Source organism: Monodon monoceros, unplaced genomic scaffold (assembly GCF_005190385.1).
Source record: "Monodon monoceros isolate NGI ecotype Baffin Bay Population unplaced genomic scaffold, NGI_Narwhal_1 Super_Scaffold_21, whole genome shotgun sequence".
NCBI classification, from domain to species: domain Eukaryota; kingdom Metazoa; phylum Chordata; class Mammalia; order Artiodactyla; family Monodontidae; genus Monodon; species Monodon monoceros.
This window is the reverse complement of record NW_021703778.1, coordinates 83135217-83152361: the sequence shown is the minus strand read 5'-3', so window position 1 is coordinate 83152361 and position 17145 is coordinate 83135217. Positions and strand designations below refer to the sequence as shown.

Here is a 17145-nt window from a genome sequence, read left to right as displayed (position 1 = left end):
CATTGAGCAGGGAAGGTGGTGTGTGGAGAAGGATGAAAACTGGGCTGGAAGTTAGGAAGGTTGAGTTCTAGCTCTGCCTCTTTTCATTCTGAGCTCTGTGACTTTGGACTGTTGCCTTGCTTTGTTATCTCCAGTGTGTTTTTCTGTTCTAGCAGTCTATAGGTCTATATATTTTTTTTAAATGTGGTTCTAGTGAAAGATTTAGTGGCTGTGTCTTAAAAGGGTTTGGAAGAACACACCTTTTGTTTTTTTTTCATTTATTTGTTTATTTGCCTTTTCTTAATGGAAGCTAAAGTGTCTCTGTTTAGCCCATTTTCATTTGCTGTATTGCTTTTCTGAGGAAAATTCAGTTGTGTCTAGCATAAGGAGCTCATTCCCTTTTTTATGTTTTTTTTGTCTGGAATTGCTAAGTATCAAAATTAATTTCTACTTATTCCATAACCATATAAGGAACAAGTTTCCCGTGTTGAAAGATTATCTTTTGGCATGTTGGAAATATTAGCCAGAATAGTTGTCTGGTCCTTAAGTTTCTTTATATAATTCTTTCTTTGCTGTCACTGTGACCAGTAGGTAATACTCTCCAAATACTCCAGTTGGTTGCCAGTTACTAAAAGGTCCTGAGTGGTAGAGCAACCTCAGAGGAGGACAGCCCAGGAGAATTAAGTAGATATAGTCATTGATGCCATTCCTTCCTCAGTCAGCAAATACTTTTCAGTAGGCTATTTGTGTCCCATGGGAAATTGGAGTCTAAACTCCATTTTCAAAAGGTCTGGCACTTTCTTTTGTGTGGATGTATGGGGAAAAAAAGGAGGAATGCAGAAGAATGCAAGATAGTGGTAAAACAGAATGGTTAAAAACCGGGGAGAGAAAGACAGTAGGAGAGTAGTAAATGGTAAATGCGGGGAGAGGTTTAAATGAAAAATGGCAACACTTTTAAGCCCTAGTTCCTTCTGAAGCTTTATGACTATCTCAGTGGGCCAGGCACGTGGTGGAGGGGAAGGATGCTGGCAAGGCCTGGTGTGGGCCACTGTGCCATAAACTCAACCTCTGGTAGAGTGTTGTTTTGCATAAGAATCACCACCAGCTCCACACTTCCCTGTCCCCTTAAAGAAAAGTTAACACCAGTGGGCAAGTTGTGACTAAGACTGGGCAGCCTGAGAAGTTTGGTTGCCTTGGGTAGACCAGAGGAGGGAGGAGGGAAGCTGAAGAGGCTTCAAGGAGGAGCACCACCAAAGACGCTCTTCATTTTTTTATAAATTTATTTATTTAGGCTGCATTGGGTCTTCGTTGCTGAATGTGGGCTTTCTCTAGTTGCAGCGAGCAGGGGCTACTCTTTGTTGCGGAGCATGGGCTCTAGGCGTGTGGGCTTCAGTAGTTGTGTCACACAGGCTCAGTAGTTGTGGCTCGTGGGCTCAGTAGTTGTGGCTCATGGGCTCTAGAGCACAGGCTCAGTAGTTGTGGCGCACGGGCTTAGTTGCTCTGCGGCATGTGGGATCTTCCCAGACCAGGGCTTGTACCCGTGTCCCCTGCATTGGCAGGTGGATTGTTAACCACTGAGCCATCAGGGAAGTCCCCAAAGACCCTCTTTAGATCACGCTCCCTGGCCCACTTGTGGCACTTCAAATTCCTTTAGTTTTTCTGAAGGCCTGCTTGGAAACTATTTGCTTGAGAAAACAACTAATTGATTGAGTGAATGAAGGATTAGATGCCTAGAATACTCAGGGCTCTATCTACAAATCTTAATGTGGTCTGAGCTAGACCATATTCAAAAGGCGTCTCTAGGTAGCTTGTCTACAGGACAACGTATAGGAAGCTACTTTATGACCCAAGTAGAGAGAAGGGGGGAAAAAGCATAGAAGAGATCACCAATGCTTGCATTTTTTCAGCTGAGCCTTTCGTTGCTCTTCAAGAGAAAATCAGTTTAGAATCCAAAGAAAGGGCCAGGGAGGGAGAAGGAAACTATACTTACACAGTTAGACTGCTTTTTTTATTTTTTAATTAATGTTAGAAAATCTCAATTATGTGAAATAAAGTTTAATAATGAAGGAACTAGATGAAGCTTGCCCATTTATAAAATACTTCTTTTAAATGAACTAAATGTAAATTTTAAGAAATGGCTAAATTTTAAAGTAGGATTTACTGAGGAACACAAAACAATTTTGAAACCAAGTCAATTATATGTGAAACAGCTCATTCTTTATCGGTTTCCCTGGTTATACTTAAGAAAAAATACTTAATGGCCTTTATCTTCGTTTTGACACTTGATGGAATTAAGAGAGGACTCATTGCTGCGTTATTGCCCAAGCTATTAAGAAAGATAAATGACAAATTTTAATAGACCAGCAAAGGTTACCAAAGTTAATTTGCTGTCTTCCTCAGAAGTCTTCCCACAGTTTTATTCCATGGCTGGCCATGCTGCTCGGCCTCTTGCAGTCATTCTCCTGAGCAGGTCGGAATGGGGAAGAATGAAGTGCAAATCCACATGTGTGTGCTCTTCTCCTCATGCTCTTATGGGCTAATCTGACACTCTGTCAAGAAAAAGGGAGTGAGCTATTTCAGCTGCCTTAGGGGCCCGCTGGTCTTTGGGCTTCTGTCTTCTATTTACTGTCCCCCCTGCCCCTCCCCCCAGTATGTATGCCATTTGCTGGAACCAAACCAACTGGTCTTCAATGACATTTGTGGCTTTAATTTCTAAAATAGACATGCAGTTATATTTTCTTATACTTTCTCATTCGAACAGTATTTGAAGCCTGTGGTTTCTTGAATCTAAAGCAATCTGAAAGTGTTTCTAATCTGGTTGTAAAAATCATAGAAATTGTTCTGGAAGCTGTTTTCCTGAGATTCTAATTGAAAAATTCTAGGCTTAGAGCAGAAGCTAGAAGTCTTTCCAGAAAAAGAGTACATTACTGGCTGCACATATATATATGCTTTCAAAAGTGTTTTATATTACTCAATATATTTTTCTTTAAAATTTAGCCATTTCTTACAATTTACATTTTGTTCATTTAAGAGTTATTTTATAACTGGGCAAGCATCATCATTTTCCTTTATTATTTTACTTTGTTTCACATAATTGAAGTTTTTAACATTAATTTAATTAAAAATAAACAGTATACATTTTCATATTTTAAAACAAATATAATGATCCAGTAGCCACTTATTAGAATGTACGAAATGCCTGGAATTATGCTTGCCTGAAATTAGAGAGATAGATAATAACCTGTCCCTAAATTCAAGATTTTCTGAAATAATTTTATATCCATTTGTATAATATATCAATATTTATCTTGAAATAAATAAAACTGAATTAAAATACAAGGCACAATTCCTTGCTTTCCCTCTTTGCGATTTGTGGCAGAGTTGGGTCTTACCAGATCTCTCCCCCCTCCCCCCTCAACACCACCTTTGATCTGTGCCTTACCTTAGTAAGTGCTTTATGGTCAACTCAGTTCATTTAAAAGCAGGAAATTTTACTCAGGCTATACTTAGGTGCCTGGAAAGTTGGTTATAGGAATACACTTTTCAGTGATAAAAAGGATCAAAGGGAACATTCCTTATAATCTCCATCTCTTGTCTGCTCTAGCCTTTGTTTTGTAAATCATGCTTTATAAGGCTGAGGCTGCTTTTGTTGTTTTGACCAACCCTTCCAGGTTATTCCCAATCAAGTGACCACAATCATCAAAGTGATATTTGGGATTTTAGGGGTTCGGTTTTCATAACTTTTGTCTTGCCTCTCTGATGTGCAATAGCTCAGGAGCTGTATTTTTAATGCCTTACTGTTCTCCTAGGAAAAAAATGCAAATGTGAAAAGTTCACTAAACACTCTTAGCTCACCTATTTTTCTTTCTTATTGGCTTCCTAACTTCTGGCTCTCTCTCGCAATTTCTGTGGCACGTACCAAAGGGCATATTAAGCACCAGTGGGGCACACTGCAGTCAGGATCTTTCTGCCTTTGTGAGTGTGTATAGCTGGGCAGGCTGCTGACCAGCTGCTGAGGGAGCCCCCGATTTGTGATCACAAGTGCCACTTACTCAGGGGCAGAGGACTATTTATAATAGCACTTATTGTTCTCTATTGGGGAAATTTGAGCCCTGATGATTTCAGACCATGTGGTTGATGCAGTCCAGTTCATTTTCATTTGTAGCAGGCAGGGTGGTGACATAACAGCTCTGGAGACTTAAAAGTGAATAATATATTTACCTAGAAGGATTTCTAGTGTCTGCGCTCGGGAAACTGGCAGGATAGTCAGGAAACTAGGCCTCCTGGCACAATTCCTATGGGTTTTGCAGCCAGTTAGAAACACTTTGAGTTTGCTTTAGGTTCAATTTTGAAACCACAGTTTTCAAAAACAGTACAAATGAGAAAGTGTAAGAAAATATGCCTAGAAGTTCATTGAAGACCATAAGAGACCTGGTTGACTTGAGTCCAGAAAAATGGCATAGTTTGGGTCTTAGAAAATCAAGTAAGAGGGCATCCTGTTCTTCTCTAAACCATACCATGTTAGCTTTGATGCCCAGATTTTAGTGTCTTTCAGAGATACTTCAGTGACACCTCCGTTTTTCTCAGCATTTTCCACAAGAAGAGATAGTTTGACATGGCTGCATGACAGTTTTTTGTTTTTTTGCTTTTTTTAAATTGTACCAAATTACAAACTAGCCCCTTGCCAGCCTAGGAACTCAGGATAATCCTAGAATCCCAGGGTCAGAGAAACTTTTCAGCCTGGACCATAGGAGTTTGGGCTAGTTCAGCTACTGGGCCATAAGCTGAATGTTTGAAGGGCAGGAAGAGATGAGTAATCTTTTATTTGTTTGCAAGCATTTTTGTTTTCTTCCTTAAACATCTATTTTCATATGAAAAACATATTTTATTGAATAAAACAGATGATGAAAAAAAATCAATAGAGAAAATCATTGGGGGGAAAATGAATTACTGATGTGCAGTAATTCTGATGTCGCAGAGTAGCGGTAATATTCTATTGATATTTTCCAGGAAATAAAGTACCTCATTTAGATGGAAAAAAGGGACAAAATTGTGCTAAATTAATTATGGAGTTTTAAATCTGCTATTAATTTGGAGTAAATTTTATTAGGAAGAATTGGAAGTACATGTTAACTTTTTTTTTTGAATTTTATTTTTTTATACTGCAGGTTCTTCTTAGTCATCAATTTTATACACATCAGTGTATACATGTCAATCCCAATCTCCCAATTCAGCACACCACCCCTACCACCCCCCCTGCCACTTTCCACCTTGGTGTCCATACATTTGTTCTCTGCATCTGTGTCTCAACTTCTGCCCTGCAAACCAGTTCATCTGTATCATCTTTCAAGGTTCCACATATATGCGTTAATATACGATATTTGTTTTTCTCTTTCTGACTTACTTCACTCTGTATGACAGTCTCTAGATCCATCCACGTCTCTACAAATGACCCAATTTCGTTTCTTTATGGCTAATATTCCATTGTATATATGTACCACATCTTCTTTATCCATTCGTCTATCCATGGGCATTTAGGTTGCTTCCATGTCCTGGCTATTGTAAATAGTGCTGCAGTGAACATTGGGGTGCATGTGTCTTTTTGAATTATGGTTTTCTCAGGGTATATGCCCAGTAGTGGGATTGCTGGGTCATATGGTAATTCTATTTTTAGTTTTTTAAGGAACCTCCATACTGTTCTCCATAGTAGCTGTATCAATTTGCATTCCCACCAGCAGTGCAACAGGTTTCCCTTTTCTCCACACCCTCTCCAGCACTGTTGTTTGTAGATTTCCTGATGATGCCCATTCTAACTGGTGTGAGGCGATACCTCATTGTAGTTTTTTGATTTGCATTTCTCTAATAATTAGTGATGTCGAGCAGCTTTTCATGTGCTTCTTGGCCATCTGTATGTCTTTTTTGGAGAAATGTCTATTTAGGTCTTCTGCCCATTTTTGGATTGGGTTGTTTGTTTTTTTACTATTGAGCTGCATGAGCTGTTTATATATTTTGGAGATTAACCCTTCTTCCGTTGATTCGTTTGCAAATATTTTCTCCCATTCTGAGGGTTGTCTTTTTGTCTTGTTTATGGTTTCCTTTGCTGCACAAAAGCTTTTAAGTTTCATTAGGTCCCATTTGTTTATTTTTGTTTTTATTTCCATTACTGTAGGAGGTGGATCAAAAAAGATCTTGCTCTGATTTATGTCAGAGTGTTCTTCCTATGTTTTCCTCTAGGAGTTTTATAGTGTCCAGTCTTACATTTAGTTCTCTAATCCATTTTGAGTTTATTTTTGTGTATGGTGTTGAGGGAGTGTTCTAATTTCATCCTTTTACATGTAGCTGTCCAGTTCTCCTAGCACCACTTACTGAAGAGACTGTCTTTTCTCCGTTGTATATCCTTGCCTCCTTTGTCATAGATTAGTTGACCATAGGTGCGTGGGTTTATCTCTGGGCTTTCTATCTTGTTCCATTGATCTATATTTCTGTTTTTGGGCCAGTACCATACGGTCTTGATTACTGTAGCTTCATAGTATAGTCTGAAGACTGGGAGCCTGATTCCTTCAGCTCCGTATTTTTCCCTCAAGACCACTTTGGCTGTTCGGGGTCTTTTGTGTCTCCATAGAAATTTTAAGATTTTTTGTTCTAGTTCTGTAAAACATGCCATTTGTAATTTGATAGGGATTGCATTGAATCTGTAGATTGCTTTGGGTAGTATAGTCATTTTCACAATATTGATTCATCCAATCCAAGAACACTCTATATCTCTACATCTGTTTGTTTCATCTTTAATTTCTTTCATCAGTGTCTTAAGTTTTCTGCATACAGGCCTTTTGTCTCCCTAGGTAGGTTTATTCCTAGGTGTTTTATTCTTTTTTGTTGCAGTGGTAAATGGGAGTGTTTCCTTCATTTCTCTTTCAGATTTTTCATCATTAGTCTATAGGAATGCAAAAGATTTCATCATTAGTCTATAGGAATGCATTAATTTTGTATCCCGCAAATTTACCAAATTCATTGATTAGCTCTAGTAGTTTTCTGGTTACATCTTTAGGATTCTCTATGTATAATATCATGTCATCTGCAAACAGTGACAGTTTTACTTCTTTTTTCCAATTTGTATTGCTTTTATTTCTTTTTCTTCTCTGATTGCCGTGGATAGGACTTCCAAAACTATGTTGAATAATAGTGGCGAGAGTGGACATCCTTGTCTTGTTCCTGGTCTTAGAGGAAATGCTTTCAGTTTTCACCATTGAGAATGATGTTTGCTGTGGGTCTGTCGTATATGGCCTTTATTATGTCGAGGTAGGTTCCTTCTGCCCACTTTCTGGAGAGTTTTTATCATAAATGGGTGTTGAATTTTGTCAAAAGCTTTTTCTGCATCTATTGAGATGATCATATGGGTTTTATTCCTCAATTTGTTAATATGGTTTATCACATTGATTGATTTACGTATATTGAAGAATCCTTGCATCCCTGGGATAAATCCCACTTGATGATGGTGTATGATCCTTTTAATGTGTTGTTGGATTCTGTTTGCTAGTATTTTGTTGAGGATTTTTGCATCTATATTCATCAGTGATATTGGTCTGTAATTTTCTATTTTTGTAGTATCTTTGTCTGGTTTTGGTATCAGGGTGATGGTGGCCTCATAGAATGAGTTTGGGAGTGTTCCTTCCTCTGCAATTTTTTGGAAGAGTTTGAGAAGGATGGGTGTTAGCTCGTCTCTAAATGTTTGATAGAATTCACCTGTGAAGCCATCTGGTCCTGGACTTTTGTTTGTTGCAAGATTTTTTTTTTTTTTTTAAAACATCTTTATTGGGGTATAATTGCTTTACAATGGTGTGTTAGTTTCTGCTTTATAACAAAGTGAATCAGTTATACATATACCTATGTTCCCATATGTCTTCCCTCTTGCGTCTCCCTCCCTCCCACTCTCCCTATCCCACCCCTCCAGGCTGTCACAAAGCACCGAGCTAATATCCCTGTGCCTTGCGGCTGCTTCCCCCTAGCTATCTACCTTACTACGTTTGTTAGTGTGTATATGTCCATGACTCTCTCTCGCCCTGTCAAAGCTCACCCCTCCCCCTCCCCATATCCTCAAGTCCGTTCTCCAGTAGGTCTGCGTCTTTATTCCTGTCTTACCCCTAGGTTCTTCATGACATTTTTTTCCCCCTTAAATTCCATATATATGTGTTAGCATACGGTATTTGTCTTTTTCTTTCTGACTTACTTCACTCTGTATGACAGACTCTAGGTCTATCCATCTCATTACAAATAGCTCAATTTCATTTCTTTTTAAGGCTGAGTAATATTCCATTGTATATATGTGCCACATTTTCTTTATCCATTCATCCGATGATGGGCGCTTAGGTTGTTTCCATCTCCGGGCTATTGTAAATAGAGCTGCAATGAACATTTTGGTACATGACTCTTTTTGAATTTTGGTTTTCTCAGGGTATATGCCCAGTAGTGGGATTGCTGGGTCATATGGTAATTCTATTTGTAGTTTTTTAAGGAACCTCCATACTGTTCTCCATAGTGGCTGAACCAATTCACATTCCCACCAGCAGTGCAAGAGTGTTCCCTTTTCTCCACACCCTCTCCAGCATTTATTGTTTCTAGATTTTTTGATGATGGCCATTCTGACTGGTGTGAGATGATATCTCATTGTAGTTTTGATTTGCATTTCTCTAATGATTAATGATGTTGAGCATTCTTTCATGTGTTTGTTGGCATTCTGTATATCTTCTTTGGAGAAATGTCTATTTAGGTCTTCTGCCCATTTTTGGATTGGGTTGTTTGTTTTTTTGTTATTGAGCTGCATGAGCTGCTTGTAAATTTTGGAGATTAATCCTTTGTCATTTGCTTCATTTGCAAATATTTTCTCCCATTCTGAGGGTTGTCTTTTGGTCTTGATTATGGTTTCCTTTGCTGTGCAAAAGCTTTGAAGTTTCATTAGGTCCCATTTGTTTATTTTTGTTTTTATTTCCATTACTCTAGGAGGTGGGTCAGAAAGGATCTTGCTGTGATTTATGTCATAGAGTGTTCTGCCTATGTTTTCCTCTAAGAGTTTTATAGTTTCTGGCCTTACATTTAGGTCTTTAATCCATTTTGAGCTTATTTTTGTGTATGGTGTTAGGGAGTGATCTAATCTCATACTTTTACATGTACCTGTCCAGTTTTCCCAGCACCATTTATTGAAGAGGCTGTCCTTTCTCCACTGTACATTCCTGCCACCTTTATCAAAGATAAGGTGTCCATATGTGCGTGGGTTTATCTCTGGGCTTTCTATCCTGTTCCATTGATCTATCTTTCTGTTTTTGTGCCAGTACCATACTGTCTTGATTACTGTAGCTTTGTAGTATAGTCTGAAGTCAGGGAGCCTGATTCCTCCAGCTCCTTTTCTTGTTCTCAAGATTGCTTTGGCTATTCGGGGTCTCTTGTGTTTCCATACAAATTGCGAAATTTTTTGTTCTACTTCTGTGAAAAATGCCAGTGGTAGTTTGATAGGGATTGCATTGAATCTGTAGATTGCTTTGGGTAGTAGAGTCATTTTCACAATGTTGATTCTTCCCATCCAAGAACATGGTATATCTCTCCATCTATTTGTATCATCTTTAATTTCTTTCATCAGTGTCTTATAATTTTCTGCATACAGGTCTTTCGTCTCCTTAGGTAGGTTTATTCCTAGATATTTTATTCTTTTTGTTGCAATGGTAAATGGGAGTGTTTTCTTGATTTCACTTTCAGATTTTTCATCATTAGTATATAGGAATGCCAGAGATTTCTGTGCATTAACTTTGTATCCTGCTACTTTACCAAATTCATTGATTAGCTCTAGTAGTTTTCTGGTAGTATCTTTAGGATTCTCTATGTATAGTATCATGTCATCTGCAAACAGTGACAGCTTTACTTCTTCTTTTCCGATTTGGATTCCTTTTATTTCCTTTTCTTCTCTGATTGCTGTGGCTAAAACTTCCAAAACTATGTTGAATAAGAGTGGTGAGAGTGGGCAACCTTGTCTTGTTCCTGATCTTAGTGGAAATGCTTTCAGTTTTTCACCATTGAGGATGATGTTTGCTGTGGGCTTGTCATATGTGGCCTTTATTATGTTGAGGAAAGTTCCCTCTATGCCTACTTTCTGCAGGGTTTTTATCATAAATGGGTGTTGAATTTTGTCGAAAGCTTTCTCTGCATCTATTGAGATGATCATATGGTTTTTCTCCTTCAATTTGTTAATATGGTTTATCACATTGATAGATTTGCGTATATTGAAGAATCCTTGCATTCCTGGAATAAACCCCACTTGATCATGGTGTATGATCCTTTTAATGTGCTGTTGGATTCTGTTTGCTAGTATTTTGTTGAGGATTTTTGCATCTATGTTCATCAGTGATATTGGCCTGTAGTTTTCTTTCTTTGTGACATCCTTGTGTGGTTTTGGTATCAAGGTGATGGTGGCCTCGTAGAAGGAATTTGGGAGTGTTCCTCCCTCTGCTATATTTTGGAAGAGTTTGAGAAGGATAGGTGTTAGCTCTTCTCTAAACGTTTGATAGAATTCACCTGTGAAGCCATCTGGTCCTGGGCTTTTGTTTGTTGGAAGATTTTTAATCACAGTTTCAATTTCATTACTTGTGATTGGTCTGTTCATATTTTCTATTTCTTCCTGGTTCAGTCTTGGAAGTTTATACCTTTCTAAGAATTTGTCTATTTCTTCCAGGTTGTCCATTTTATTGGCCTAGAGTTGCTTGCAGTAGTCTCTTAGGATTCTTTGTATTTCTGCAGTGTCTGTTGTAACTTCTCCTTTTTCATTTCTAATTTTAATGATTTGAGTCTTCTCCCTCTTTTTCTTGATGAGTCTGGCTATGGTTTATCAATTTTGTTTATCTTCTCAAAGAACCAGCCTTTAGTTTTATTGATCTTTGCTATTGTCTTGTTTCTATTTCATTTATTTCTGCTCTGATCTTTATGATTTCTTTCCTTCTAGTAACTTTGGGTTTTGTTTGTTCTTTTCTCTCTAGTTCTCTTAGGTGTAAGGTTAGATTGTTTGAGATGTTTCTTCTTCTTTTTTTTTTTTTTTTTGTGGTACGCGGTCCTGTCACTCTTGTGGCCTCTCCTGTTGCGGAGCACAGGCTCTGGACGTGCAGGCTCAGCGGCCATGGCTCACGGGGCCCAGCTGCTCCGCAGTATGTGGGATCTTCCCGGACCTGGGCACGAACCCATGTCCCCTGCGTCGGCAGGCGGACTCTCAAACACTGCGCCACCAGGGAAGCCCTGTTTGTTGTTTCTTGAAGTAGGACTGTATAGCTATAAACTTCCCTCTTAGAACTGCTTTTGCTGCATCCCATAGGTTTTGGATTGTCGTGTTTTCACCGTCATTTGTCTCTAGGTATTTTTTGATTTTCTCTTTGATTTCTTCAGTGATCTCTTGGTTATTTAGTAACGTATTGTTTAGCCTCTGTGTGTTTGTGTTTTTCACATTTTTTTCCCCAGTAATTGATTTCTAATCTCATAGTGTTGTGGTCAGAAAAGATACTTGATATGACTTCAATTTTCTTAAATTTACTGAGGCTTGATTTGTGACTTAAGATGTGATCTATCCTGGAGAATGTTCTGTGCGCACTTGAGAAAAAAGTGTAATCTGCTGTTTCTGGATGGAATGTCCTATAAATATCAATTAAATCTATCTGGTCTATTGTGTCATCTATTTCCTTATTAATTTTCTGTTTGGATGATCAGTCCATTGGTGTAAGTGAGGTGTTAATATCCCCCACTATTACTGTGTTACTGTCAATTTCCTCTTTTATAGCTGTTAGCAGTTGCCTTATATGTTGAGGTGCTCCTATGTTGGGTGCATATATATTTATTATTAATTGTTATATCTTCTTCTTGGATTGATCCCTTGATCATTATGTAGTGTCCTTTCTTGTCTCTTGTAACATTCTTTAAAGTCTATTTTATCTGATATGAGTATTGCTACTTCAGCTTTCTTTTGATTTCCATTTGCATGGATTATCTTTTTCCATCCCCTCACTTTCAGTCTGCATGTGTCCCTAGGTCTGAAGTGGGTCTCTTGTAGACAGCATATATATGGATCATGGTTTTGTATCCATTCAGCAAGCCTGCGTCTTTTGGTTGGAGCATTTAATCCATTCACGTTTAAGGTAATTATTGATATGTCTGTTCCTATTACCATTTTCTTAATTGTTTTGGGTTTGTTTTTGTAGGTCCTTTTCCTGTGTTTCCCACTTACAGAAGTTCCTTATCAATTGTTGTAGAGCTGGTATGGTGGTTCTGAATTCTCTTAGCTTTTGCTTGTTTGTAAAGCTTTTGATTTCTCCATCGAATATGAATGAGATCCTTGCTGGGTAATCTTTTTTGTAGGTTCTTCCCTTTCATCACTTTAATTATATCATGTCACTCCCTTCTGGCTTGTAGTTTCTGCTGATAAATCGGTTGTTAACCTTATGGGTGTTCCCTTGTATGTTATTTGTTGTTTTTCCCTTGCTGCTTTCAGTAATTTTTCTTTGTCTTTAATTTTTGCTAATTTGATTACTATGTATCTTGGCATGCTTCTCCTTGGCCTTATCCTGTATAGGACTCTCTGTGCTACCTGGACTTGGGTGGCTATTTCCTTTCCCATGTTAGCGAAGTTTTCGACTATAATCTCTTCAAATATTTTCTCGGGTCCTTTGTCTCTCTCTTCTCCTTCTGGGACCCCTATAATGCGAATGTTTTTGTGTTTAATGTTGTCCCAGAGGTCTCTTAGGCTGTCTTCATTTCTTTTCATTCTTTTTCCTTTATTCTGTTCCACAGCAGTGAATTTCACCATTCCGTCTTCCAGGTCACTTATCTGTTCTTCTGCCTCAGTTATTCTGCTATTAATTCCTTCTAGTGTACTTTTCATTTTAGTTATTGTATTGTTCATCTCTGTTTGTTTGGTTGTTCTCTAATTCTTCTAGGTCTTTGTTAAACACTTCTTGCATCTTCTAGATCTTTGCCTCCATTCTTTTTCCGAGGTCCTGGATCATCTTCACTATCATTATTCTGAATTCTTTTTCTGGAAGGTTGCCTATCTATCTCCACTTCATTTAGTTGTTTTTCTGGGGTTTTATCTTGTTCCTTCATCTGCTACATAGCCCTCTGCCTTTTCATCTTGTCTATCTTTATGTGAATGTGGTTTTTGTTCCACAGGCTGCAGGATTATAGTTCTTCTTGCTTCTGCTGTCTGCCCTCTGGTGGATGTGGCTATCTAAGAGGCTTGCGCACGTTTCCTGATGGGAGGGACTGGTGGTGGGTAGAGCTGGCTGTTGCTCTGGGGAAGAGCTCAGTAAAACTTTAATCTGCTTGTCTGCTGATGGGTGGGGCTGGGTTTTCTCCCTGTTGGTTGTTTGGCCTGAGGCGACCCAACAGTGGAGCCTACCCGGGCTCTTTGGTGGGGCTAATGGTGGACCCTGGGAGGGCTCACACCAAGGAGTACTTCCCAGAACTTATGCTGCCAGTGTCCTTGTCCTCATGGTGAGACACAGCCACCCCCCACCTCTGCAGGAGACCCTCCAACACTAGCAGGTAGGTCTGATTCAGTCTCCTATGGGGTCACTGCTCCTTCCCCTGGGTCCTGATGGACACACTACTTTTTGTGTGCCCTCAAAGAATGGAGTCTCTGTTTCCCCCAGTCCTGTTGAAGTCCTGCAGTCAAATCCCACTAGCCTTCAAAGTCTGATTCTCTAGGAATTCCTCCTCCCGTTGCCAGACCCCCAGGTTGGGAAGCCTGACGTGAGGCTCAGAACCTTCACTCCGGTGGGTGGACTTCTGTGGTATAAGTGTTCTCTGGTTTGTGAGTCACCCACCCAGCAGTTACGGGATTTGATTTTATTGTGATTGCGCCCCTCATACCGTCTCATTGTGGCCTCTCCTTTTTGTCTTTGGATGTGGGGTATCTTTTTTGGTGAGTTCCAGTGTCTTCCTGTTGATACATTAACTTTTATTGTCAGGATAAATTGCATGTTTTAAAGATGAGTGATCCTTGTACTTTGTGTAGGGCCTTTCACTTTTGTCCAGGGTTTGAAACTGTGCCTGGTTTATGGTGACTAAAATTACCTCTTGCTGTGTGGTGGCTTATATAGTAGTTTCCATCTCAATCACACGTTTTGTCTGATGATAAATTCCCAGTCCATTTGTCAGACCAGCCAGCTCCTGAAGGTGCAGGGAAAACGGGGATGGACCTGCAGAAGCCACTATCCTCTTTGTGGAAAGGTCTGCATAATTTCCCTTCAGAGGTTGAACAGACGAACTAATTTAGAGTTTAGTAACACATTCTTTGTTGATAAATTTATTCAGCACCAATCTAGGCTATCTGTTCCAGGGGACTGAATGCAGCTTAAATAGCCACCAGAGGAAGCTCTCACTTGTATATAAGACTTGCACTTTAAATTTTGATTTGGCCTCATATGGAGCAACCTTCTGTTTCACCATGTTGATCATGTCCATTGCCTGTTTTCTTTTTACTCCCTCTTCCTGAGCATCTATAGGCTTGCTACACAACTCTTCAAGTGGTGGCTTTATGGAATCAATACTACAGTAGGTTATTGCCAGCCCTTACGAAACAGGAGTACTACTGACTTTTACTACTTAAGAGCCAAAACTGGGGGCTAGTTTTAGATACAATTAAATTTCAAATCACCTTCAAACAAACAATGGTATAAATTTCTTAATGTCCTAAAATGTTTGACAGTACTGAAAAAAACCCCACAAAACACACCACATAATCTCTTCTTAGTTCTTGGAGATGCTGTCTGTTCTATAGCACCAAGAAAATCACTCTCATTTTCATATTCAGGTTCTAATTTTTTTTCTCATTGTTTTAGGAAATTTGGGGCTCAAGGATCACGACTTACGGGAGCAGGATGGGGAGGCTGCACAGTATCGATAGTACCTGCTGACAAGCTGTCCAGCTTCCTAGCAAATGTGCATGAAGCTTATTACCAGAGGAGCAATCGAAGCTTAGTGCCTGAGAAGCAGAGTTTGTTTGCTACCAAACCTGGAGGTGGAGCTTTGGTTTTCCTTGAGGCCTAAACTATTTAGAGCATTTAGGAACTGGCAGGACTTCTATGCCACAGCAAATTAATCCTCTTTCTGTTTTGTATTATGATGAATGGTTGCTATTATCAAGAGGTATTTCGAAAGAAATGCTTGAAAGCTCCCTATGCTTCATAATGATTATTTTTCCATCTTAAAATATGTTTTCTACCAATAAGAGCCAAAATTATGCTTGGCCAGATCTCTTAAGATAATTTACTGGATGTATTGATTTCAAGATTTTTGAAAACAAATGGTAAAAGACCATCAATACTGACCTCATGGATTGTACTTGAATTAAACATACATTCTTAAATACAGTTTATTTCTGGTTCCTCTTGGCATTCTTCTTCCTCAAGGTTGAAGTCTTCTGTTGTTGATGATGATAGTGATGCCAGAAGTTGTCTCTCAGTTTGGGCTTCAGAACGCTATTAAAATAATACGTTGTTAAGGATTCACAGATTTTCCTGGATACTGTATACTTGAAAGTGAGATTCTCCCAGTTATCAAGATGAGGAGGATCACTTAAATTTTTTTTTTTTTTCCAAAAGATAGATGGATTTAGGAAGAAAATCCCAGGCTCATTTAATTTTTTTTTAACCATGTGATATCATATAAACAATCACTTTCAATTCTTTTGGCCCTGAGCTTTCTCTGTCATAATAGAGAAGCTTAGATAAAAGACACTTCAAGTTTTTATCTCTATTCACATTGACATAGAGAATTATCTGGATGTTAATTCAGATAATTCAATTTGTTCATGGAATTTACTTTCTTCCCACTCTAAACTACCTTTTCTCTAATCCAGGAGTCATGTTTACTATTCTAGGAAAACCCATCTGTGACTTGCATCTTCGTTGTGTGTCTAGCAAACTTGTTTGTATGTGTGGACCAATGTAGGGCAGGTGTGAGGCATGAGGGTGAAACTATGAAAAGGCTGAGTGTGGGTTCTGGGATTGGGTAGGGGTATTGGTGGGTGCCTGTATATGTTTATCAAAATGGGCAGCAAGTTTGGCCATGTGGTGATGGTAAATGAGTGGCTCTCTCTCACGGATAGACTACAGGAAGGCTTTCCTGAATTATATGAAGATTTAGACTGAAAAGCATTTTGTGACATAGTCAGATAATTGAGAGACCAGCAGTCATATGGCATGAATTATCCAGAAGTTTATCACAATTTTCTATTATTCTATGATTGAGTTGCACATTAATGAGCAAAAAGCCTGGATATCATCATCTTGAATCTCAGTTTCAGAGAAGCTGAGGCAAAGCTGGTTGTTACATTTCTCAAAGGACAGCAGTCATATAAAGTACTAGGAAATCCATTATTCTATTCTAAAATGAAGTTCTGGTGCATTTTCATTCTTAGCAGAAAGGTAAGTACTTGAGAAAGCTGAAGTCCAATTTGTTAATTTCGAATTTTAAAGATTGATTTCAAATGATAATCCTTTGCTTTTTAAAACCTTTTCATTTTCCACAGAAGATCTGTGGTCAATTGATATATAATTCTTCGAAGATGCCTGGATCACTGTGAAAAAAAAAAAAAAAGGCACTTGCCTTTAAATTTTTCACCGTGAGATACCTTCTTTACAAAATAGGTAAGTAAAAATTTCTAGTGCACACTCTGCTTTGGAGGACATAGTCGTTCTAAGCCAGAATCTACTCCCATATTTGTCTTGCTGTCTGGCTTGAAGAAAAGAACTATTTTCCAATGAAGCCATCACCAAGTGTTATTCTAGAAATTATGAGAGATATCGAACTTGCCTGGAAAGGATGGGGCTAGGGCCACTGGAAAAAAGCTTCATGTAGAAGATGGAATTTGAGCAGGGCCTTAAAGGATGAATAGAATTTGAAATCTGGGGAGTAGGCATGGCAGATAAGCAAAGTATATGATTATGGGTAAACAGGATATGCTGGGAAGACTCAGTGGGAGTGAAGGGTTTGACTTGGGATATAGTGATTGGCTATACTGGCTGGAGCCAGCTTTTGAAGAGCTCCAAGTCCAGCATTTAGACCAAGGGTTGCAAACCAGCAGACCATAGGCCTCATCTGGTCTGCAGATTTATTTAGTTTGGCCTCTAGGGCTATTTA

General features: G+C 38.8%; 2 protein-coding genes across 5 annotated transcripts in view; one reads left to right on the top strand and one right to left on the bottom strand.

The window, feature by feature from the left end:
* Positions 1 to 16057, top strand: part of GALK2 (galactokinase 2) — a 141116-nt gene extending 125059 nt beyond the window's left edge. For 3 of the 4 annotated variants that reach the window (XM_029237201.1, XM_029237202.1, XM_029237203.1), the window contains one exon: positions 14844 to 15370. In XM_029237201.1, the coding sequence (XP_029093034.1) occupies positions 14844 to 15051 (208 nt within the window). In that variant the 3' untranslated portion in view covers positions 15052 to 15370. Of the gene's footprint in view, positions 1 to 14843 lie in introns of all 4 variants that reach the window. The other variant, XM_029237200.1, reaches the window with a different exon arrangement.
* FAM227B (family with sequence similarity 227 member B) overlaps positions 1495 to 17145 on the bottom strand; it is a 288612-nt gene continuing 272961 nt past the window's right edge. Inside the window, exons 15-16 of the mRNA XM_029237204.1 lie at positions 15333 to 15482; positions 1495 to 2528 (exon numbers count right to left, since the gene is read on the bottom strand). Coding sequence (XP_029093037.1) covers positions 15366 to 15482 — 117 coding nt within the window. The 3' untranslated portion in view covers positions 1495 to 2528; positions 15333 to 15365. The remainder of the gene's footprint in view (positions 2529 to 15332; positions 15483 to 17145) is intronic.